The sequence below is a fragment of the Brachyistius frenatus genome, unplaced genomic scaffold (assembly GCF_029030835.1).
Source record: "Brachyistius frenatus isolate BFR_SWC_R1_liver_20210118 unplaced genomic scaffold, ASM2903083v1 Contig_135, whole genome shotgun sequence".
NCBI lineage: Eukaryota > Metazoa > Chordata > Actinopteri > Embiotocidae > Brachyistius > Brachyistius frenatus.
Window position 1 is genome coordinate 416,866 of NW_027210734.1, and position 24,983 is coordinate 441,848.

A 24,983-nucleotide genomic window follows, 5' to 3' on the forward strand; every position below is an offset into this window, starting at 1 on the left:
AACAAATCCAGAGGAGCCGGCAGAAAGTGTTAAATGTGTGATTTGTTACACCCATTATAAACTAATGTGTCACATCACATATCTTAACAAACAAAGCACAGAGAACTTTGTACTATTGTAGAATTTATTTCATAAAACACCATTACACACTGCAGATAATGTCAATAGATTAAGAATACATTATTGATCTAAATACGCTACTTCAGCATGTTTGAATAAATACTGTCAATCAGACCGTAAGTCACTTTTTAAATCAAAGGTACAAACTACAACATGTAAACCATCCCTGAATATTTACAGGTATAAATCAGATATTGTAGTTTCTCATCAGAGAACACCCTGCATGCTCACCTCTCCACACAGAAGGACCAAGAACGGTAAGGGAACCTCTGGTGACTGCACCACGGACAGAAGAACCAGTGTCAGGGTTGACTGATGGTCACTACTGCAAAAAGAACAGTTATTTATACTGGAGTATTATTTTAATTGAATGTTATTCATTTCTATATTCTGTCTCCTGGTTTTACGGTCAAACACTCTTTTTGTCCAGTAGAGGGCAGGATAACATTATTATAAGATTATTCCACACTTCTGAACTGTCCATTTAATTCTGTGAAGAACACATTGTACTCAATATTTCTTTTGGATGAGTGTAAATTAAAGTAATAATGAAGAAAAGACTTGTATTTCTGGAATTGAGATTAAATTGACTGTTTCTTTCTAATAACTAATTGTAATCTAACTACCTGGGGGCCGTCAGGACAGATTTGGGCGGGGCCATCTTTGGTTGCTCTGTAGCCGGTGCAGAGTTTGATGAAGATGAACTGCTTCATGTCGACTGGATACAGCAGGTCAGACTGAGGAGAGAGAGGAAGAGGGAGCACATACAGTCCATGTTACACCTGTGAGGGAACATCAATCAAACAGCTCACTCCAGCATAGAAACAGGACATATTTCCATTGTCATCTTCTGGTTTCACTTAGAGCTGCGGGTTCAGTAACATATGAATCATCCAGCTTTTAAGGGACCTTTACATGAATCCTAATTTTGGACGTGGATTTCTTCACCTACAGACCTCCAACAGGATCCTAACTGGGATCATTTGAAACTGAAACAGCTTTTAAAGATGGATCAGTCGTGTAGTGATGATTGACTCTTGTTTTATGGTGTGTTTCTGGAGCAATTTGTCTTGTGTTGTCCTGTTTTGTATTTTCTGGAGTTTTGTGTTTTGAATGTACATACCATAGACTGTATGTAAAAGTACAGGTACATACTTATTGTTGAACACACTAAACACACACAGCAGGAAACATATCTGACACTACAGTATGTAAACGTCTGAGGTTTACCAAACCGCCCTCAAGACAATAAAACCTTTTCACAGCAGACAGAGCAGAGCCATCGATTTCTAGGTTTCTCAGGGTCGGTGCTGCCAGGGAAAATGTTTTCAGAGACAAATATTTAATTATTTGGGAAGAAGCTGCAGCACTACGTTTGGTGTCAGAAAAAAAAAGAACTAAGTGTCGTGAAAACATGATCAGGCATTTTATGAACTGAACAACATGACGTCAAGGAGGGGAAGTGAATACAAAAGTCTATCTGAGTGTCAGAGGGGCTGTTTGTCAGCAGCAGCTCACATTATAGATCTCCTGGACGTGAATGTCAGAGCGGCCAGCTAAAGCATTTTCAGTAGTACACAGCAGGATAATGAAACTATAATCAAAGTTAATCTACTACAGATTGACTTCAGGCAGCCAAATCCACTTTATTGACGCTGCTGTGTGTCTAAGTAATTCCCTCAGTGAACAATGTCAGCCTTGAAATAGACAGACAAGACAAACCCCGAGGTTTTCTGTGGTCTAAATTCAACATAAACCATGAATATATACAGTTGAAACCAGAAGTTTACATACACTGTGCAAAAAGACACATAACACTTTTTCTCTCACTGTCTGAAGTTAAATCAGACTAAACCTCTCCTGTTTCAGGTCTGTTAGGATTACCAACATTATTTAACTTTTGCTAAATGTCACAATAATGAGAAAGATAATTTCTTAGAGAATTTTATATTACTTTCTTTGAGGTCAAAAGTTTACATCCACCAAAAGTACTATGTCTTTAAACAACGTGGGCAAGCCCAGATGATGATGTCATGGCTTTTGAAGCTCCTGATAGGTTAACTGACAACATGTGAGTTAATTGAAGGCACACCTGGGGATGTATTTTAAGGCCACACCTCAAACACTCTGCTTCCTTGTTTGAAATCATGGGAAAGTCAAAAGAAATCAGCCAAGAAATCAGGGAGAGAATCGTGGAGCTCCACAAGTCTGGTTCATCCGTGGGTGCAATTTCCAGATGCTTGAAGGTGCCACGTTCATCTGTGCAAACAATTATACGCAAGTATAAACATGGGAATGTCCAGCCATCACACCGCTCAGGAAGGAGACGGGCTCTGTGTCCCAGAGATGAACGTGTTTTGGTCCGACATGTGCAAATCAACCCCAGAACAAAAGCTAAAGACCTTGTGAAGATGATGGCTGAAGCTGGTAAGAAAGTGTCATTATCCACAGTAAAACGAGTCCTGCACCGACATGGGCTGAAAGGCTACTCAGCAAGAAGGAAGCCATTACTCCTAAAGAAACATAAAAAAGCCAGATTACAGTTTGCAAAAAGACACCAAGACAAAGACCTTAACTTCTGGAGACATGTCCTGTGGTCTGATGAAACTAAAGTGGAGCTGTTTGGCCATGATGACCACCGTTACATTTGGAGGAAAAAGGGGGAAGCTTGTAGACCTGAAAACACCATCCCAACTGTGAAGCATGGAGGTGGCAGCATCATGTTGTGGGGCTGTTTTGCTGCAGCAGGAACTGGAGCTCTTCATAAAATAGATGGCATCATGAAGAAAGAACATTACCTGGAAATATTAAGGCAACATCTCAGGACATCAGCCAGGAAGCTAAAACTTGGGCGCAAATGGGTCTTCCAAATGGACAATGACCCTAAGCAGACTGCCAAAATAGTTAAAAAGTGGCTTGAGGACAACAAAGTCAATGTCTTGGAGTGGCCATCACAAAGCCCTGACCTGAATCCCATCGAACATTTGTGGGCAGATCTGAAAATGCGTGTGCGAGCGAGGCGGCCAACAAACCTGACTCAGTTCCACCAGTTCTGTCCGGAGGAATGGGCCAGAATTCCAGCAGAGTACTGTAAGAAGCTTGTGGAAGGATACCCAAAACGTTTGACCCAAGTCATGCAGTTCAAAGGCAATGCTACTAAATACTAAGGAACTGGATGTAAACTTTTGACCTTGAAGAAAGTCATGAAAAATTCTCTAAGAAATTCTCTTTCTCATTATTGTGACATTTAGCAAAAGTTAAATAATGTTGGTAATCCTAACGGACCTGAAACAGGAGAGGTTTAGTCTGATTTAACTTCAGACAGTGAGAAAAAAAAGTGTTATGTGTCTTTTTGCACGGTGTATGTAAACTTCTGGTTTCTACTGTGTTGACCAGAATACACACAAACGCAAGCCACACAAACGCAAGCCACACAAACCCAAACCACACAAACGCAAGCCACACAAACGCAAGCCACACAGACCCAAACCACACAAACCCAAACCACACAGACGCAAGCCACACAAACGCAAGCCACACAAACCCAAGCCACACAGACCCAAGCCACACAAACGCAAGCCACACAAACCCAAACCACACAGACCCAAGCCACACAAACGCAAGCCACACAAACCCAAACCACACAAACGCAAGCCACACAGACGCAAACCACACAGACCCAAGCCACACAGACGCAAACCACACAGACGCAAGCCCACCAAACACAAACAAGCCACACAGACCCAAACCACACAGACGCAAGCCACACAGACGCAAACCACACAGACGCAAGCCACACAGACCCAAACCACACAGACCCAAACCACACAGACCCAAACCACACAGACCCAAGCCACACAGACGCAAACCACACAAACGCAAACCACACAGACGCAAACCACACAGACGCAAACCACACAGACGCAAACCACACAGACGCAAGCCACACAAACGCAAGCCCACACAGACCCAAGCCCACAGACGCAAACCACACAGACCCAAACCACAGACCCAAACCACACAGACGCAAGCCACACAGACGCAAACCACACAGACGCAAGCCACACAGACCCAAACCACACAGACGCAGACGCAAGCCACACAGACCCAAACCACAGACCCAAGCCACACAGACGCAAACCACACAGACGCAAACCACACAGACGCAAACCACACAGACCCAAGCCACACAGACGCAAACCACACAGACCCAAACCACACAGACGCAGACGCAAGCCACACAGACCCAAACCACAGACCCAAACCACACAGACGCAAGCCACACAGACGCAAACCACACAGACGCAAGCCACACAGACGCAAACCACACAGACGCAAACCACACAGACGCAAGCCACACAGACCCAAACCACACAGACGCAAGCCACACAGACGCAAACCACACAGACCCAAACCACAGACCCAAACCACACAGACGCAAGCCACACAGACGCAAACCACACAGACGCAAACCACACAGACGCAAACCACAGACCCAAGCCACACAGACGCAAACCACACAGACCCAAACCACACAGACGCAAGCCACACAGACCCAAGCCACACAGACCCAAACCACACAGACGCAAGCCACACAGACGCAAACCACACAGACGCAAGCCACACAGACGCAAACCACACAGACGCAAACCACAGACCCAAACCACACAGACGCAAGCCACACAGACGCAAACCACACAGACCCAAACCACAGACCCAAACCACACAGACGCAAGCCACACAGACGCAAACCACACAGACGCAAACCACACAGACGCAAACCACAGACCCAAGCCACACAGACGCAAACCACACAGACCCAAACCACACAGACGCAGACGCAAGCCACACAGACCCAAACCACAGACCCAAACCACACAGACGCAAGCCACACAGACGCAAACCACACAGACGCAAACCACAGACCCAAACCACAGACCCAAACCACACAGACGCAAGCCACACAGACGCAAACCACACAGACGCAAGCCACACAGACGCAAACCACACAGACGCAAGCCACACAGACGCAAACCACACAGACCCAAACCACAGACGCAAACCACACAGACCCAAACCACAGACCCAAACCACACAGACGCAAGCCACACAGACGCAAACCACACAGACGCAAACCACACAGACCCAAACCACACAGACGCAAGCCACACAGACGCAAACCACACAGACGCAAACCACACAGACGCAAACCACACAGACCCAAACCACACAGACCCAAGTCACACAGACGCAAACCACACAGACCCAAACCACACAGACCCAAACCACACAGACCCAAGTCACACAGACGCAAACCACACAGACGCAAACCACACAGACGCAAACCACACAGACCCAAACCACACAGACGCAAGCCACACAGACGCAAACCACACAGACGCAAACCACACAGACGCAAACCACACAGACCCAAACCACACAGACCCAAGTCACACAGACGCAAACCACACAGACCCAAACCACACAGACCCAAACCACACAGACCCAAGTCACACAGACGCAAACCACACAGACGCAAACCACACAGACGCAAACCACACAGACGCAAACCACACAGACGCAAACCACACAGACGCAAACCACACAGACCCAAACCACACAGACCCAAGTCACACAGACGCAAACCACACAGACCCAAACCACACAGACCCAAACCACACAGACCCAAACCACACAGACCCAAACCACACAGACCCAAGTCACACAGACGCAAACCACACAGACCCAAACCACACAGACGCAAGCCACACAGACGCAGACGCAAGCCACACACACACAGACGCAAGCCACACAGACGCAAGCCACACAGACGCAAACCACACAGACGCAAACCACACAGACGCAAACCACACAGACGCAGACGCAAACCACACAGACGCAGACCCAAGCCACACAGACGCAAACCACACAGACCCAAACCACACAGACGCAGACCCAAACCACGCAGACGCAGACCCAAGCCACGCAGAGGCAGACCCAGGCCACACAGAGGCAGACCAAGGCCACGCAGAGGCAGACCCAGGCCACGCAGAGGCAGACCCAGGCCACGGAGCAGAGGGCAGAGGCAGGCCACGGAGAGAGGCAGGGCCACGGAGAGAGGCAGGGCCACGGAGAGAGGCAGGGCCACGGAGAGAGGCAGGGCCACGCCGAGGCAGGGCCAAGCCACACAAATACACACACACACTGCTGAATGTCTTTGTCCAAGATATATCTGAGTTTCCTTCTCTTGACAGCAGCCATTCAACTCTACTGAATGAAATAAAAGCGGTCGATGAATAAAAAGCTGCATTCAGCTGTTCGTTGAACTTGATTAAAGCAGGTTTGTAAAGATGCTACTGGAGATAAAAACATGCACTTCAGGTCAGGTAATCCCCTCGGGGGATTAATAAAGTGTATAAAATCAAATAAAAATAAAAAATAAAATATCAAAAATGACAGGTCATCATTGTAAATGAGAATTGGTTCTCAATTGATTCTACCTGGTTAAATAAAGGTCATATATAAGATGATGGCACAGAACACATGTCCAATAAAGTATTCTTCAGTTACTGTTTGTGATATTTAGTTCATAAATATAAACCCGACCTGCTAAATAAATCAATAAAAAGTCCACGTGACTCTAAAACATGAACCGTGCGGAAGAAAGTTAGTTTTTATGGGCGTCGACGGGCAGCTAATGCTATTAGCCACCTAGCATATCAGCATAACATAATCTAATCTGATGGAATATATTCCAGCCAGTTATCTGGTGTTTTATCGGTTTAACAGCTGTTTAAACAGCAGCGATCATCAGACTAACGTGTCGACTAACTCACGTTCACACACGTTTCTGGTTATGGTTTAGCGCTAGTTAGCTAATGCCCGCAAAGCTAACAGGAGGTAGCGCTGGTTAGCTGCTAGTTACCTAAAGTCCAGACAGTCCTCTTGAATCCACGGTGTAAACAACAACAATAAACAAACACAGGTTCCCGTGTGGTTATCTATCTGACCGCACACTTTGTTGAAGGTCTTTTCGTTTCTTTGACCGTCACCCAGCCGTCTGTTCTGCCCCGTGACCAGCTCACTAGCTTTAGCACCGACCAGCTAACCCAGGCTAGTTCCGGGACAGCCGCGTAGTTCCTTTATTAATAAAATAAAACATAAAACAGTCAAATGAGGCTCAGAAACCGACTTAATGCACCTTAATGTTCACTGAACATTTTTATTTAATTCCTTTTAATGTTTAAATATGTTCATATTCATCATCTTCATCTGAATGTGTGAAGAGTTGATTAAGTTTTAAATAAAATTGAATATCTCCTCTAAACAGACGCTTTAGTATTTTATATCTATGTATGTAAAAATAATGGTTGAAAAACTAAACATTGAAAAACAAACTTTTTTTTTAAACTTTTTTTTTAATGCACGATTAATTAGATCAGTTAATTAATGACTCAGACTCTGTTCAATGTGTTCTGATGTGTTCAATGTGTTCTGATGTGTTCAATGTGTTCAATGTGTTCAATGTGTTCTGATGTGTTCAATGTGTTCAATGTGTTCAATGTGTTCAATGTGTTCTGATGTGTTCAATGTGTTCTAATGTGTTCAATGTGTTCAATGTGTTCAATGTGTTCTGATGTGTTCAATGTGTTCTGATGTGTTCGACCATAGAGGACTCTGAAATTCCTCCTGGCTGAAACAGGCTTTTATAAAAGCGGTCGGACTTGATGACGTAGCTCCGCTGCTCGGTCGATAAAGCCCGCTCCGCCTCCTCGCTGCTCTTCACTCCTCCTCACGCCTCCTCGCTGCTCCTCACTCCTCACCACCATTCAACAGGATCGTCTTGCTGGATTTTAACACTCTCTGCTTCACTTTACTGAAAACCTTATGGCTCTTCTTCTATCAGCCTGTGCTTTGATTCTTCTGTTCAGCCATGTTTCATGTGTCCACGTCCTTTTGGGGGACTCTGTAACATTTAACCTGACAAAGTACCAGAGAAGGGAAGGAGCCGAGCTGGTTCACCGGCTGAAGGATGACAGTACCCGGCTGGTCGCCACTCTGAATAATGGGGTCTGGCAGGCTGGACCAGAGTACCGGGACAGGATGGATGGAATCGGTTCAGTCATTTTGATCAACGCAGAGTTGAATGATAACGGACTTTATGAGTTCACCTACAACAGAGACCTCCTTCATCTTATCCAGGTGGATGTACTCATCCCCTATGAAGTGTCAGTGACTGCGGGGGAGACGGCCTCTCTTCCCTGCCACGCTGTGACTTCAGGGGAGTCCGTGCAGTCTTTGCTCTGGGAGAAAGACGGGGAGTCGGTGCTGCAGCTGCATCCGTCGGGAGACATCTCAGACGGGACAGACTTTAACGGAAGCCGTGTGTCAGTGTCCTCCGACTGGCACCGACGAGGAGACCTGACGCTCACCGTAAAGGAGGCAGAGCCGAAAGATGAAGGCGTCTATCACTGTAGTCTAATCAAGAAGAGCAGCCGGGGGAACCCAGCGGTGGTGAGGCTGAGGGTCGGAGACATCATCCCGGGTCCAAGAAACCGCACACCTCCTCCTCCTCCTCCCCCTCCTCCTCCTCCAGCAGTAAGTACACTACTTTTACTGATGACTTTATTACCATTGTGGTCAGAGTTGATGCAGCAGACAGGGCCATCCATGCCTGCACAAGAGATTTCAAATGTCACTTTCTATAACTTTTCCACGGCAGACATTTTGGGGCAACCGTGTCATTGAGTCACCATATTTGTGTTTTCCCTCCCGTGACAAGTCATAATTCTTCCTGTCTCACTTATCTTTACACACTATCGCTGTTAATAACATTCACAATATAAATGGTAAAGAACATCATCTGATTGTGTGACATTTCCCAAATTACTACAAATCTCAACCAATCATAGATTTCCATTTCTGGTTTATATAGATATTATTTATTTTCAGTAATTCCATGAAAGCAGCGCGACAGGTGCCAACATCTGGATTTGTTGCTGCCAGGTCACCAATATCAAAACACCTGTATTGTCTGCCCTGTGACATCATTGTTCTTCATTACAGGGTTTCTGTCTAAGGTTCGCACTGTCCTCCAAACTTTTAGAAATAGATCAGGAGCAAAATATGTAATCCTCCTCTTTTATTGCCCTGTCAAAATAAAAACAGCCAGTTCAGCAAAGATGAAATCATCTCCACTTTTACAGCTCAGTTTTTAATCCTGCAGGAGAGGATTTCATCGTTGTAAACAGGGAGACACAATGATCTAGTTCACACTTGTGAAAAACTTCAGCGACTAACACGTCATATTTCTGTTTCTTCTTTCCCTCTGCAGTCGTCCATGATCATCATAACTCCAGTTCTGACTTTTCTTCTTGGTGTGGTGGTGGGTGTGGTGGTGTTCTGGTTACTGAAGAGCAGGAGATGCAACTTCTGTACAGGAGGTGCTGCTGGTGGAGAAGAGCCTGAGAGGAGGAGCAGCAGTGGAGATGATACAATGATAGAGCTTGAAGACAGAAGTGACCATCAAGCCAACAGGTTGAACGGTTTCCTCTGATGTTCCACATGAACTCACGAGTGCCTTTAGAGCAGCTCATTAAGAGTCTGACAAATATACCAACACGGTTGTACTGAGATACAAACCTTGAGTCTTATTTAAGCACAATCATGTCTTCTTATCCAAACTTACCTCACTGGAATATCTTAGATCTGACTGCTGTGACAATCCTCTGACCTTCCTGTTTGGTCTGCCTTTCCCTTTTTTTTACAAGGAGGAAAGCAGGAAGTGCATCCCTGAGTCGACCTGAAAGCAGACTTGGCTCCAGGTTTTACAAACACCTTGCCTTGAACAATCCTCTTCAAATCTGGCTTGTATTCCGTTGTTGCCACTCGAAGCAATTCTTTCACACGGGTGTCAGTCAGAACAGATCGATGCTTTGATTTCACGTGTTTCAGGGTAGAAAACACCGACACAGCTGTAGCGGCGCTGAAGATTTGAAGCTTTGAAATGCGCTAATGACGCCTGACATATGAGGCAGAATGGGTCGCCATTACGTTCAACAAAAAAATAGAAACTCCCACTCTGTTAAAAACGTCCTGTGTTCATCTTCATATTTTCGTTTTGCTGTGCATTTTTTCCTGCCATTTTGAGAGCGAACTGGACACAAATTGTTTCCTCAGATGATCTTGCCCCTACTGGGAAACTTTGAAACTGCAAAGTTTCATACATGCGCATGTATGAAACTTTGCGGTATTTTCATCTCACGCACATGCGCGTTTGACGAAAATACCGTATTGAACTCAAGCGAAGCGAACACGCACACTAAAAACAACACAAACACGACCTCCAAGAGACTTACAACTGAATGTACTGTTCTGTATATCCCAATTTTTTGGAGGGGTAATCCTGTCCTACCTCTCTGTCTAAAGTATTTGCAAAATCAATAAAAAGATTTTAAAAGAAAACAACACAAACACAAACTTCGATATGAACGTAAGAGGGAGCCGCGGGTTGGCCAGGCCTGCTCTCGGCTAAGTTAGAAAGCACTTCCACAAATGTCTCGCTGCCATTAAAGGACCAGACGGCTGACAACTTCCTACAGCTGAATGCAGACAAGACTGAGGTCCTGATCTTTGGATGGATGATTCCAAGTGTGTTTAGTCACCCCGTGTCTGAGGATAACAGTAGCTCTCCTGACATTTTTAAACACTGTCTATATATATATATATATATATATATATATATATATATATATATATATATATATATATATATTTTAAATGTTGGTTTTGCTTTATCTTTTTTTCTTTTACGTTGTGTGCTGTAAAAGACTTTGTGATGTGGGAACTGCTGAAGAAATAAAAAGTTTACAGAAAGCAAGACTCTCCTCTGATGAAGATGACTTTCATTCATACACGTGAATTTATTCATTTTTCCACATTAAATTAGGGTTTACTTCAAAAATGAAGGGTGGAAAACCATCAATAAAAGTACATGAAGATAAAATGAATATACAACAAAAGAAGAAACCATGAATCTGCTGCTTTAATCCTCCCGTTTATACGTGATGTGATTTTCGGCTGCGTGCTCCAGGCGGGAACGTTTTATCTCTCAAAAGGCACACAGTCGAGGTGCTTGAACTTTGAAAACACACGATACAACGACGGTATATCTACTCCTAGTTTCCAGTCCCGGTGAAATATTGCTCTCACAACCGCAGCGTTTACACAACGTGGGGGAAAAAAGACAGCGAGATTATTTAACAAACATTCGGGAGGCAGGATAATGAATCTAGAAGACATTTGATAAATAACAACCGAGGAGAAAATAAAAGATACAAAACATTGGCAATATACAGCTTGTAACAGCATACAGTAATGAAATGAGAAGGTCATAGACGAGGAAGTGTCACTGCATCAAATGGAATAAGAGTGTGAGATGTGCTTTAAAAGCAGCTTGTTTTAAAGGGGATATGTTACACAATATTGAAATAAGTATGTAATATGTTCCTGGAGGGAGTTCTTGTTTTAAGCTTGCAGGTTGTTTTGTTTTTTGTTTCAGTTTAAATGTGAGTTTTGTTCTTTTTTATTTTTTTCTGTTTTTATTAATAATGTCAGATAATGTTTCCGGCTTTAGATACCAACGGACGGAGACGAGACATCGGCAGCAAATAAACAAAAATCTGGATTTTTGTACGGTATAAATGAAGCCGAAAGCAGAACTTCACTTGTTTTGTGTTACTGCCTCCTTTTACCTCCATGCTTCTTCTACCACCCCCCCGCCACCACCACCACCACCACCACCTTCCCCCTCTCAGTGCACCAGCTCCAGCTGGCTGGTGGAGAACGGCAGGACCCCGCTGACGTAGTAGGCGATGCCCAGGGAGAGCAGGGCGATGACCACCAGCAGCAGCAGGACCCTCCAGAAGCCCAGGTCCTCCACAAACTCCTGCCAGGTGGTCCTGAAGCTGGACAGCACGCCCTCGCTGCTCTGCAGGTTGGGGTTCAGTAACGAGTGGCTCTCCATCGCGCTGAGACACACAGAGGACAAACTGTGAAGGAGCTCGACACGTAACATCTTCACTCGGCAGTGATTCCATGGAAACAGGAGGAGTCACGTTCAGACGGCCAGACCGAGTCTCTTTCTCGTCATATCCAGATAGAATCCGGCTTGATTTGTTTTTGAAGTCTAAACAGTTAAAAAAAAGAAAATACAGCTACAAAATGCAATGAGATTTTTGCAATCCGGATCCAAACCACGTTTGGAGGTGGTTTGAAATGTGATTCCAGTTGGATTTCTACAGGTGCGTCTGGACGTCGGTAAATCAGACAGATGAGGCTAAAGAAAATGACAAAAGTAAAACCAAGCTAAACAAAACACACACACACACACACACACTGGATTTACCGCCAACATCTGAAAAGGAGACTGAAGACAGAAACACATCAACAACTTCCAAACAACATCCTCAACTTGTACTCCTGTCAGTGGGTCGTAGATTTTAAACCGTCATTACATCAGACAATTATGAAAACCAAATATTTGATGTTCCCAGGCCAGAAGAGATATATATTTCCTGCAGTGTTAAGACTCTGGGTTCATTACAGTTGTTCGTGCCTGGAAAAGTCTCAATGGAAGGCAGCTAGATGGCATCCTGATGAGAAGGAGCGCGCCTTAAGGTCAGCATTTTGGTTGCTACCATCTTGCTATTTTGGAGTCATTAGTGAGCTTATTTGGACGGACGGTCTGAGGAGCAGCGAGCGGTGGATCTGACTCCTTCTGACTGGAAACCTGAGGTCACGAGGCTCCGCCCACCGGTAGCAAAACCCTGACCGCACCACAGGCCTGTCAATCAAACAGACCCCCCTCTGCTTACCTCTCACTATCAGCCATCTGCATCGTCTCCAGTTTGGAGTGAGGCCCTCTGTTGAAGCCTTTCACCTCCTGCTCCTCCAGCCCCTCCAGGAGACGAATGGCGTCCTTGTTGACGCCGCGTCTCTTCGCCAGCACCAGCGGGGTCGACCCGTTGTGGTTACTGTAGCGTAACAAAAAATAGACACACGCTGTCAGAAGAAGGGGAATACAACTGAGGAGGAAACCACGTTAGAAAACATTAAAAAAAACGACGCCACCTGTTAGAGCATATATGTCAAGCTCAAGGCCCGCGGGCCACATCTGGCCCAGCGTGCAATTATATCCGGCCCGCGAGATCATTTTATATAGATCTATTGTTATGGCCCGGCGATACAAAGCGCTGATAATACACAAACTACAGATCCCATAATGCAGTGCTTCAGTTGCCTTTACTGACGCTCGGATACCCGGGAACTTTCCCACGTCAATCAAGTCAGCTTCTGTTGCGCTCCAACTGGCTGCAACCCTGTTGAAAAGTTATTGCGATGCCCCTCACAATGGAGGAGAGAAAAGTTGATTCTGAAAACAGAGCTTTTCAAAACCGACGGGAGGCTGAGTACATGTTTACTGACACTGCCGGTAAACCTGTGTGTCTCATTTGTGGAGCTCATGTGGCTGTAATGAAGGAATTTAATCTACGACGGCACTACGAGACAAAACATCAGGAGCTGCAAAACCTGAATGCAGAGGAGAAGATACAGAGAGGAGAAGAGTTCAAGAAGACTCTGAGAGTTCAGCAGACGTTTTTCACCAGAGCAAAATCCCAAAGTGAAGCTGCTGTGAAAGCAAGTTTTATTGTGGCAGAGGAGATCTGCCAAATCAGCCCGTCCATTTACCGAGGGAGAGTTTGTGAAGGGATGCATGATGAAGGTGTGCGATGTCTTGTGTCCAGAAAAAAAGCAGATGTTTGCAAATGTAAGCCTGAGTAGAAATACGGTTGCTGATCGGATTTGTGAGATGGCCACTGATTTAAAAACACAGTTGAGTGAGAGAAGCAAAGACTTTACTGCATTTTCTCTTGCTGTTGATGAAAGTACCGAAAGGGACGTGACCGCATCATCACTGACACGTACGATGCGGTGAAGACATTTAAAGTGAAGCTGCATTTAAAGTGAAGCTGCATTTAAAGTGAAGCTGCATTTAAAGTGAAGCTGCATTTAAAGTGAAGCTGCTCTTATGGGAGACACAAATGCACCAGTCCAACTTGCCTCACTTCCCCTGTTGCCAAGTAATGTTGAACCAAGTCGGTGCAACGGTGTTCCCAAATACGCACTTTGCTGACAAACTGAGCCACTACGCCCTGAATTCACACGACGCAACGGTGACTTTGAAGCACGAAAAAGAAGTTCGAGCTGCTTCGCAACCCGTTTGCCGTCGACGTGGAAACTGCTCCTGTACAGATTCAGATGGAGCTGATTGAGCTGCAGTGTAATGAGACACTAAAGACAAAGTAGGACACCGCAGGACCCGCACAGTTTATTCGCTCCATTCCTGAAACAAAGCCCCAGCTCCGTCTGCATGCTGCTCAAACCTTGTGCATGTTTGGGAGCACATATCTGTGTGAGAAGCTGTTCTCAGTGATGAAGACGAACAAAACAGCACACAGGAGTCGTCTCACCGACGAACACCTGCAGTCCATCCTGAGGATCTCCACAACACAGGAACTCACACCAAACCGAAACCATCTTATTGCCAAAAAAAGATGCCAAACATCCTGCTCTGACAAAATGGCATCAGAGCAAAGAAACATGTTTTGATTTATTTTACTTAAAAGCGCTATTTTTATTTATTTTTTTCAGGTTTTTTGCAGCGTGTTCTTATTTCTAACTTGTATAATTTTGACAGGATATATTTTTATGGAGAGCAAAATACTTTATTTTATTTCAAGTTTAAGTTGATTTATTCTGAAATAATATTCCTGTCTGTTTTATTCATATTTATGTTCAAACATGTCGTTTCAGTGTGTTCAATAAATGTTTATCCTGTTCGGCCCGCGACCTGAAGTTTGCTTTGAGTTTTGGCCCCCTGTGCCATTGAGTTTGACACCCCTGTGTTAGAGCCATATTTTGTGTTGATAACAAATTATATTAGAATTTGCTTATTTACTGAGGTAATGTAAATCTTTCTTTTGACTTGTGAAATAAGATGAAATGCATATGTTGAATTAATTCGTATGTATTAGTTGTGATTGACAAGATGATTGTCAGCTGATTATCAGCTGTGATAGGGGAGAAGGGGGACTGAGTTTTTGGTTCTTCTTCAACCAACATGGAGGAAACGTGAGGAAGGGGCATCGGTACAGTCTTTGACCTCACGTTACAACGAGAATGTTTTGTAAACTCTTTTGATTAATGTGAGAATAAACGAAACGACTGAACCGGCGACTGCAGCGTTATGATTTGGAGCGGTTTAAAGTGTGAGTCAAGCGGAGCCCCTAGTAAGATGGCACAGATTAAAGGAAAAGGACACAGCGCCCACACAGTTTCAAGTCTTGAAGGTGAAACTGAAAGCCCTAAATTGATTTCTTTTCTTGATTTCACCCACACACAGTGTGGTTTTAGTGTAAACAAAGAAGTGCTGAGTCGTGAGTCGTGCCTCAGCGACATCTTTTAAATCACTTCTTAAAACGTATTTTTTGTTTTGTTCGTGCCAAAGTGTAAGTTCAGGCTGCCAAGGCACAAGTATGTTTGTTGATGTACATTTGTTAAAGTATCTAATTGACGACTATCTTGTGACCTACAACCAACTCTGTATTACCATACAAAAGCAGGTACAAAGGGAACGGGGGTGACGGTCTACTGCTTGTCCCACTGTATAAAAGCTGCCCTACGGAGGAGGGAAGGTCCCTCTTTCTTTGCTGGACACCTCTCTTTGAGGGTGCATGTATGTGTTCCTTCTTGCAAGAATAAATGTCCGATGTGTTTGATTTTGAACCGAGCCTCTTGAGTCATTTCTCTAACAGACTCCTCGGCACTAAACGGATAAACTAGTTGAGTTTCACTGTAGCTTGGTGCGAGCAGTCCATTGAGGGAAGCAATCATTTGATTGGGAAGCCCATGTGGTTAACTCGCCTCCTTCCTTCAGCTGTTGCAGCTGCTGATATTCATGAACATAAAACTACCCCAATGCTAACCATGCTTCCTACTTTTTCCTCACTTTTCATGATGATTGCAGAAGAAAAACTTTGAGCTCAACTCTGACTAACCGAAGGTTTTACTTCCTAATATATGAATCTTGAGCTATTGCTCATTTGGGACTTTCTTAACATAGCAGGGTTCCTTTCTCTCATGTTGTCAGACCATTACTGTGTTAAGTTCCCTGAAATAACAGTATATAAATATAACTCGTTGCCACGACCGATATTCAGTCAAATTTCAGCAGCTTTGGTTTTCAAACCACCACGAAGTATTACACTCATTTGGTTAAAGGACACCACAGCAGTGAAAACGAAACGACACCAATAATCGGACACACATCAAAGTAAAACTGACAACAAACTGTGTTTTTGATCCGTTTTCAAAATGAACAACAAATCAAAAAGATTTATAACACTCTAAGATAGAAAAAAAATGCTTGAAGTCCAGTAAAGAAATCAAAACCACAGGAGGTCGGTGCCTACGGTAAAAGAAACCAGGTCGATCTCCGAGTCAAATGTCAGGTGGCAGAAAGTATAAAAATAAATGAAAGATTGAAGAATGGCGTGAATGTTTTTATCATTATCAACCTTCATTACGGATAAAATGGCTGGAAAAGGTCCCCATTATGTGAATTAAATGTCTTACCAGATATCGATCTTCAGCCCGTTGGACACCAGGAACTGTATCGTGTCCACGTGCCCGCAGAGGTGCAGCGCCGTATTTCCTTGGTAATCCGTCGCCAGCAGGTCGGCCCCGAACTTGTGCAGGAGGCGGCAGATGTCCACGTTCCCTCGGGCGGCGGCGAGGTGGAGGCCGGTGCGGCCCCGGTTGTCGCGGATGTTGGGGTCGCATCCCGTCTCCAGGAGCCTCTTGGCGAAGGGCAGGTCTCCGTCGATGCAGGACTGCAGCAGAGGCACGCTGGTCTGCGACGAGTCGTTGATGAAGACATAGGACATGTCCGAGTGGGTGTCAGAAAATTCCAGCGTACCTGCAGTGATGTACAAACGGGAGCAGAGAAATAATATCAATATTAGAAACAACTGTGAAGTCTGCTGTGTTGAAGAGGAGGATATATGATCACGATTACAGCGCTGCACGAATTACATTCACCTCTCCAGATGTTCCTCATATTTTGGGTCGTTTTGTCTCGAAAGTGTGAATTTCACACATTTTATAATGACCTAACGTAACCACATAGGTATACTTACATTGATTTATCAGCACAAAAAAAAAAAAAAATCATTATTCATGAAGGAAAGACGTTTTAACTATTAGTCAGGTGACATAAATAAAACATGAACTATTTTCTCCACATCATCAATTCATCTTTTGAGCCATTTTTCAAGCAACATTTTTTTTTTTTTTTACAAATTGCTTATTTTTACTCCTCCAATGTGACTGTCAGCTTTACTTCACTGTAAACGGAATACAGTGACCCCTCGCTATAACGCGGTTCACCTTTCACGGTCTCGCTGCTTCACGGATTTGCATCGTGCATTGTGTTCTGCATTCTGATTGGCTAAACAGTCTCTCCGCTTCTTCTCTACCTGTTTGTCAATAACGTTGCGGTTTAATATGTACACGTACGTAAAACAGCTTGCCAAATTAAAAATAATCGATGGTGGCATGTCGGTTTATAAGAACCTTTTTGCCCAGAAGAAAAAAGAGCGACAACAACTACCGATAACTATGTTCTTCTCTCGAAAAACCACATCTGCAACGCCGGTTTTAGAAGAAAGAACCGCTGCAGAGCGGAGTCAGGATGCAGCGGCTCAGTCAGAAGAGCAGTGAAATACACGAGTCACTATTTGTCCGACTGTACTTTGTATTTGTTTTCATAATCATTTTTCATTTCCTCCCGTTCTAATCCAATGACTCGGGTCGCAGTGGGGCGGAGCCGATCTCAGCAATTTGAAGCCTTCAGTTCGTATTGATGATTAAAATTATTATTTTACAGTACAGTAGTTATTTGTAAAAAAAAAAACATTTATACAGTACTTTTATTTGTTAAACAAATGCTTGGGCTTGTAAAAAGGTTTTGTTCTTTGGTTTCAATGTATTATGGAGTATTTCATTGTATAATAATTGTAAAAAAAATAAAGGTTACTACTTCACGGATTTCACCTATCACGGTTTCTATTTGGAACGTAACCCCCGCGATAAACGAGGGTTCACTGTATTTGACATTTGCAAACATTTCTTTGAGCTGTGTGAAACGACGTGGAGGTAAACGGTGGTGGAGCGCCCTCTAGTGGTGACAATGCGCCACAACATCTGCAGCAGCGCAGCCAATACAATCAGATTATGGGTGCTGTGTCACAATGCAATACATTATCATTTGGATGGTTACCAACAGAATCAGCAGGAAAATAATAACAACAATAATAATAACACGTGGCACTGCTGACTTCATGGCATTAAGGGTAATTAATTGATGTGAATGACGTCATGGGGCTATTTAAATGCTAACGCGTGTAGCTCACGTTATGAGCTGGCAAACCGTGTCTCTTTACTGACGGCGAACAGTTCATCTGGTTAGTGTACACTGCCTGTGGAGTGTTTAGTAAAATAAAATCACAACGAAGGTCGAAGATTTCCTCAAATTAGAAATCAAAACGAGCTGCTGATCCGTGACGTCAGCTAAGAAGCTCGCAGAGCTAATGTTAGCTGCGGGCTAACGCTTTTGGACGTCGGTGAAACGAGGTGAACAAAAAAAAACTAATGTGACTCAACAACCGCAGTAACAGACACACAGAAGACGTATTTACTCACCTGTTAATATGTTCCAACTCATGAGAAAAATGTACACCCCGCTTTCCTTCGCGCTAACGCCTTTAGCAGTGTTGTTGTTGTGATGCGGACTTCTTCTCCTTCGATTTTACTGGCGGACGACAAACTGAAAGTAAAAACGTCACAGCGCCGCCTGCCGGACCGGAGTGATACGACTTCTGTTTAATTACAGCAACTTGAACCAACATCGCTGTCTCGTGTTAACACTCTGTCTATCTGCTGTATATAGTCTACCTTTTCATTATATTCATAATTTCCTCATCTAAATAAAGACATAAAGGGACTCGCATATTACAAAGTTATCTGAAACATAAAGTATCCTGCAGATAATTGGGCATAACTATAATTTATGTATCTCTTACTGTCTCACTGTTCTTGCCTTATTTTTAAATTTGTATTTATTGTGAATTAATTATATCAAACTACGAAATAGTCCAGATTTAGCTTTTTTAGGTGAGTTTTTATTACCGTTTCAAAATTATGACTATGATGTGATAATATTGACTTTTAGTGTCTTCATTTTGACATATCTGATCCGGTTTACATTTTAATTTGACCTCAAACTTTATCTTTACATTAACTTAAGCAAAAAAAAAAAAACACAAACACAAGACACACTAGTCCCCACGCTGGAAAAAAAAACAAAACAATAATGCATTTCTTAGTCATTTTTGAAACTTTATTTCAAAGTGTGTGAGCACAGAAATACATATTACAGTAACAGACTCATTATTACCATTTTTTTTCTTGTTCTGGGTCCTCTTTGAGGAAAACTGTATTTCTTTTCGGTCTCTTTCAGTACGTTGCTGCATGAAACATTTGGATGTGAACGTGTCCAAAACAGACAAATCAAAACTTGCTGTTATTGCATTGGTTAAATTGTCAGCGCTGAATATATTTTCCATATAAAAACATCCTAGAGGCATATTTTTTTGTTTCCATAAAATGTAATGTACACATCATTATCTTCCCATTCCCTCGCATCTCAGTAAATACCAGGGGATATGATTTAGGTAAAATAATTACAATCTAGATTACAAAACAACAAATACAGACCAAAAAAAAAAATGAAAAAAAATAAAGGAAGAAAAATAAAATAAAATAAAATAGAAAAAGTAAAATGTGACATTGTAATAAGGCCGTGGCTACCAGCAGAGAGACGTGCTGACACAGCGGTCATAGTGGTTACAAGTCATGCAGTAGCTTTCACTGTCCGGGGATCCATGAAGCAGTTTCACTCACGCAAACCCAACTTAATGCAAAAAACTATCAATTCTAGAACCCCTTTTTGCAAATTCAGTTTTTATCGTCATATTTATGGCTGAAGAATCTACATTTAAAGTCATGGTTTTGCCTCTTTTTTTTTGTTTTTTTCTTATCCAAGGACAGTGAAACAACACAGAGACTGAAAAAAAAATTAAAAAAAATAAAAATAAAATAAGGAGCTAAAGAGTTATAGACCTTCGCTCTAACATGTGTCGCCGGGAAAAACAGGAAGCACTATGTACAGCAATAATTAACAATCTATCAGGGAGTGGGTGTCTTTTGGTTCCTGTTGCGAATTCAGGGTGAAAAAACAAAACAAAAAAAGAAGTTAAAAATACTAGTTTGGTCACAACATAATGAAAACGTGTGAGAGCGGAGGTGGAGGAATGTGCCCCTTTACTCGACCTGGTTACTGTTCGAACCCACATCAGTGCAATATCAGTCGTTTATTATGATTCATAGCTGTTGCAGAGATTCTGTTTGAGTTATTTGGAGGAAAAGTGCTGGGTTTTTTTTTGTTTTGTTTTATTTGCCTTTCAAGTCAACTGTGAGGGATTTATAGCACCAAAGAGTCACATTGTGAAAATGAACAAAGGTCACAGGAGTATAAAACTGGTAAAACTGGTATTTTTACATGTTTATGAACATTTTTCCAAATATTCTGAAAATTTTGTCTTCACTCACAGATGGATTGTACTCGTAAGTTGAGTTACGTTTTTACGATCTTTTCTGTATGAAAATCAACATGTAAAGAACTGCGTCATGCTTGACATAAGAAAAACTCATCGAATTGAAGATTTAGATTATTTTTTTTTTTGTTGGTTATGTCGTTGTTATCTTCATCTTGGAAGCTGCAATATCTGAGATCTTTTAGTCAACGGCTGAAAATCTGGTGAAAGAATCGACCCTGAACACAAATTATGAGCAAAAATGGAAACTGGATACTGAACAATTTAGTTTTTAATATTTTAAAAAGGTGCTAAGAGTAGAATCAACTCTTACACTCTGCCGCTTTATTTTGAAAGGCTTTGATTACACAGCGCAACGCCTCACGGCTAAAAGACTGTGAACCATTTAAAAATATTAACAACACTGGTTCCTAGTACCTTTAAATGAAATCATGGATCTGTGTGGACCGACTCATCTGAAGCAGACGTCTGGCTTTCCAAAAAGGGGGGAGGGGGTGACACTCTCCGAGGTAGCCGAGAATGATTCTCGCCCAAAACAACCAAAAACAACCGTAATGAGAAAACGGACACACAAAATAAACACAAACATAAACAATAGCACCATTGTCAGTGATAATGTAGAGAAGCGCGATCACAATGGAAGCCTTCTCTGTCCGTCTCCTCCCTCCTTTCATTCCTAAAGGGGGTCAAAAACTGGGATGATGAAACCATCAGCGAAGCAGGAGAGGGGCTCATTTTCAGTCAGTCACATGTTCCTGTTTTTGTTGTTGTTGTTTTTCCATCTCATCCTCCATCGTGGACACAGTCTGAGTGTATCACCTCCGGATGTTTTCTCCCCGACTACAAGATCTTGCTGCAGACTTGGCAGCGGCTGACTCTGGAGCGCTCCTGGCCTCCCTTCAGGGTCTCCTGCGACGGCGAGTAGATGAACTCCTGGCCGGCATCCACGGTGGTCAGCCAGAAGCTGTACTTATTGGCGAAGTAGTGGCAGGTGCCTTTAGCCCCGTTGCACTCGATGAACGGAGTCGCCCGGAAGTCCTCCAGGCACGAGCCGGGCGACACCAGCGACTGACCGCCGCCCTCGGCGCCGGCTGCCGTGTGCTGCGGTGGAGAGAAGACGACATCTCAGACAAATTCAACCTGCCTCTTATTTTATATCGCTCATTTGTGAGACGAAGCTCGAGGATTTCCGCCTGTCTTCTAGTCTTCGACGTCACTGTTGGTACCACCGCATCTCCGCCCTACTCTTTGGATTTTAGACTGTCGGTCAAACAAGACATTCTAAGGTGTCTCCTTAAGTTCTGGGAAACTGTTAAATGATAACTTCCAAGAAATAACCTGTTTGTTTACTGGAAGCAAGCCGTTAATGACCCACCATGAGGAAGGAGTATCCAATCCAGAGACTCCTCCAGCCGGGGGGGCAGGTGGGGATGGTCATGTCCTGACTGTGGACCGCCACCGCGTAAGACGGAGCCTCGCACACCGAACACCTGCCGGGTTTCGTACAGCAGTTTAATCAACGTGCACGCGTTACCATGACGATGACAGACTTGAGGCGAGCGCCGGACCCTCCCGCACTACCTGCTGATGTAGGACCGTATCTGCTCCTCGGCCACGGGCATCATGGGGATGGGCGCGGTCGTGGACAGCCAGTAGGACTTGTCGTTGCGGCTGGCGTAGTAGCAGACGTCGTTGGGGGAGCAGTAGAGGAAGGGGATGGTGCTGAACCTGGGGAGGCACGAGCCCGGCTGACCTGGAGGGACGCAGAGGCGTTTTACATCTTCAGGAAATTGAACCAAAATCGATAAATAACAGCAACAAAAAAAAATCAGCTTCTTACATGTGATTTTATGCGTTAAAGCCTCACGTTTCACCGACCACAGCGAAAAAAGCCTCTAAAGATATTTGTGTCTTGTGTGTGTCATCACATCAGTGAACTGAAGTGAGTGTTTCCGTACCGAGGTCTTGGTTGTGGGCCTTCTCCTGTCCCTCCACGTACAGCAGGCTGTATCCCTCCCACAGTTTGGCCATGCCCTGAGGACACATGGGCACCTGGGAGCTCTGGCTGTGCTTCACCAGCGTGTATCCGATGCTGTAGCTGCGGCGGACGATGCCAGGCGAGCCGGGAAGACCGACCGCACCGGGGACACCTGAGGAGAAAGTCAGAGTTCGAATGTCGCTGTTAGTGGAGGCGGACGTGCTTTGGTTTTCAGGGTAACATAATCCTGTTTTGGATAGAAGATAAAAGTGCTTCTATTGTTGTGTGTTTGATGATCTTTAATAATGTCGATCCTACCAGGTCATCCTTGGTACTAAGTGAATGTTTTTGCCAAATTTGACCAAATTCCCTCGAGGCATTGTTGAGATATTGTCTTCATGACAACGGGACGGACTGATGACCCCAAAACTGCTCACCTTGTTCTCCAGTGGGTCCGGGGAAGCCGGGAGGTCCAGGATCACCGACGGGTCCGGCCAGACCGGGAAATCCAGGCCTGCCAAGTTTACCCAAAGGACCGGGACCACCCTTCCTACCTGCAGCAGGAAGACATTTTCACAAGTGTGTTTTGATGTCATTTCTGCCTTGAAATCTTTACTTCAGTCGCTTTTCTGTTTCCTGCTTTATTTTGTTCCTTCACATGTGACGGAGTTACAAAACAGAGGCATTGATCTCGTCATCGAACAGATTCACGCTGTCACATCTCACCTGGAAATCCGGGCCTGCCGGGCTGACCGGGCTCTCCGGGGATACCGGAGGATCCGCTTCCACCGGGATAACCCTCGTCTCCAAACGGTGGCCTGTAGTCGACCACCACTATGGGTCCTGGGCTACCCTTCCGACCGGGAGGTCCTGCAGAGGATGAGAGGGACGGAGAGGGAACAATTGAGGGAACGTTCACTTCCTGTATCTCAATGCATTGATGAAGTTGGAAAGACTGACACCCTCCCACCTTGTAATCCCTTGGGTCCTTGGTTTCCAGAGTAACCAGGGTCACCGGGGTAACCCTTGGCACCAGGACTGCCGCTGAAGCCAGTTTCACCTCGACCTCCTGAAAACCAAAAACAGAATATTTGACATAGAAAAAAAAACATGGCTGCATGTTTGGTTGGTGTTCTTGAGCTCCACTTCACCTTTGAAACCAGCACTGCCGGGGATTCCAGGGCCTCCTGAGAATCCTGGCTCTCCCTTCCTGCCGGGGGAGCCGGGGAAGCCCGGCAGTCCAGGGTCCCCTCTGTCTCCCTGGGCGGTGCCTGGTCCGGGGGGCCCTGGAGGACCTGGAGGACCTTGGAAACCTGAAGGAGCGAGAGGAGGGTTAGAAGGTGAAGAACGAAGCGGAAACTAGACCGAGGAAAATGTACCTACCATATTCTCCATCCAGTCCAGGGAGGCCGGGGTCTCCCGGAGGTCCGGGAATGTCTGATCCCACGGTCGGACCGAGAGGTCCGGGCCGACCAGGGAACCCTGCGAGTCCAGGACCACCTGAGACACAGAAAACAAACAATCCAGGAGTCAACATTTATCTCGTACTGAACCGGTTTTCTTCCTCTCCTTGAAGTCCACCTCACCTGGTTCTCCTCTCGGTCCCTTCTGTCCGGGGAAGCCTGACGCTCCGGGGTAGGAGACGCCCCTCTCTCCCTTCAGCCCTGGAATACCGGGAGCACCTGGGCGACCTCCTACAGTCCCACCTGGACACGGATGCAACAAAATGTTCAGCATCTTCCACGTCTGCAAACATGCGTTTAGTTTCTACAGTTCTAACTCCTGAGACCGGAAGACACGTGACGAGGTTCTTGCCTGGGGTTCCAGGGAGGCCTTTGGGTCCGCCGAGGCCGTTTAGTCCGTCCAAACCAGGGGATCCAGACAAACCTGGGAAGCACATGTCATCGTGAGTGTGTGTGACGGCAGGCTCTGATCATATCTCACGGGAGGTTTGTGTTTCTCTCACCGTTGGCTCCGGGACCTCCGGGACCTCCGGGACCTCCTGGTGTCCCATCTTGTGCTCTTCTTCCCGGGTATCCCGGCTGACCCTTCGGCCCGGGGAAACCAGGGGAACCTGCAGAGGGGAAATA

General features: G+C 44.7%; 2 protein-coding genes and 1 long non-coding RNA gene across 4 annotated transcripts in view; all 3 read right to left on the reverse strand.

Moving 5' to 3' along the window:
- Nucleotides 1-22: 22 nt before the first annotated feature.
- On the reverse strand, nucleotides 23-7,236 carry LOC138630445 (uncharacterized). Its single transcript, XR_011311641.1, has 3 exons — nucleotides 7,046-7,236; nucleotides 747-857; nucleotides 23-445 (listed from the first exon to the last, which is right to left on the reverse strand). It is a non-coding gene; the product is annotated as an uncharacterized lncRNA (long non-coding RNA).
- A 3,782-nt stretch (nucleotides 7,237-11,018) lies between these two features.
- ankrd46b (ankyrin repeat domain 46b) lies at nucleotides 11,019-19,046 on the reverse strand. The gene is made up of 4 exons (XM_069714805.1): nucleotides 18,943-19,046; nucleotides 16,816-17,158; nucleotides 12,996-13,154; nucleotides 11,019-12,149 (listed from the first exon to the last, which is right to left on the reverse strand). Exons 1-4 carry the CDS (start codon nucleotides 18,962-18,964, stop codon nucleotides 11,933-11,935), a joined length of 741 nt encoding a protein of 246 aa, XP_069570906.1. The 5' UTR covers nucleotides 18,965-19,046; the 3' UTR covers nucleotides 11,019-11,932.
- A 571-nt stretch (nucleotides 19,047-19,617) lies between these two features.
- col4a6 (collagen, type IV, alpha 6) overlaps nucleotides 19,618-24,983 on the reverse strand; it is a 107,350-nt gene continuing 101,984 nt past the window's right edge. For both annotated transcript variants that reach the window (XM_069714826.1, XM_069714825.1), the window contains 12 exons: nucleotides 24,860-24,967; nucleotides 24,709-24,780; nucleotides 24,480-24,599; nucleotides 24,277-24,393; nucleotides 24,045-24,206; nucleotides 23,864-23,962; nucleotides 23,620-23,763; nucleotides 23,331-23,447; nucleotides 22,874-23,065; nucleotides 22,497-22,668; nucleotides 22,291-22,405; nucleotides 19,618-22,016 (listed from right to left, as the gene is read on the reverse strand). In XM_069714826.1, coding sequence (XP_069570927.1) covers nucleotides 21,756-22,016; nucleotides 22,291-22,405; nucleotides 22,497-22,668; nucleotides 22,874-23,065; nucleotides 23,331-23,447; nucleotides 23,620-23,763; nucleotides 23,864-23,962; nucleotides 24,045-24,206; nucleotides 24,277-24,393; nucleotides 24,480-24,599; nucleotides 24,709-24,780; nucleotides 24,860-24,967 — 1,679 coding nt within the window. In that variant the 3' untranslated portion in view covers nucleotides 19,618-21,755. The remainder of the gene's footprint in view (nucleotides 22,017-22,290; nucleotides 22,406-22,496; nucleotides 22,669-22,873; nucleotides 23,066-23,330; nucleotides 23,448-23,619; nucleotides 23,764-23,863; nucleotides 23,963-24,044; nucleotides 24,207-24,276; nucleotides 24,394-24,479; nucleotides 24,600-24,708; nucleotides 24,781-24,859; nucleotides 24,968-24,983) is intronic.

Coding starts and splice junctions, on each gene's coding strand:
- ankrd46b (XM_069714805.1), bottom strand. CDS start 18,964: ATGAGTTGGAACATATTAACAG. Junction 13,155..16,815: donor GGGCTGAAGATCGATATCTG/GTAAGACATTTA, acceptor GTTACGCTACAG/TAACCACAACGGGTCGACCC. Junction 12,150..12,995: donor CAGATGGCTGATAGTGAGAG/GTAAGCAGAGGG, acceptor TGTGTGTCTCAG/CGCGATGGAGAGCCACTCGT.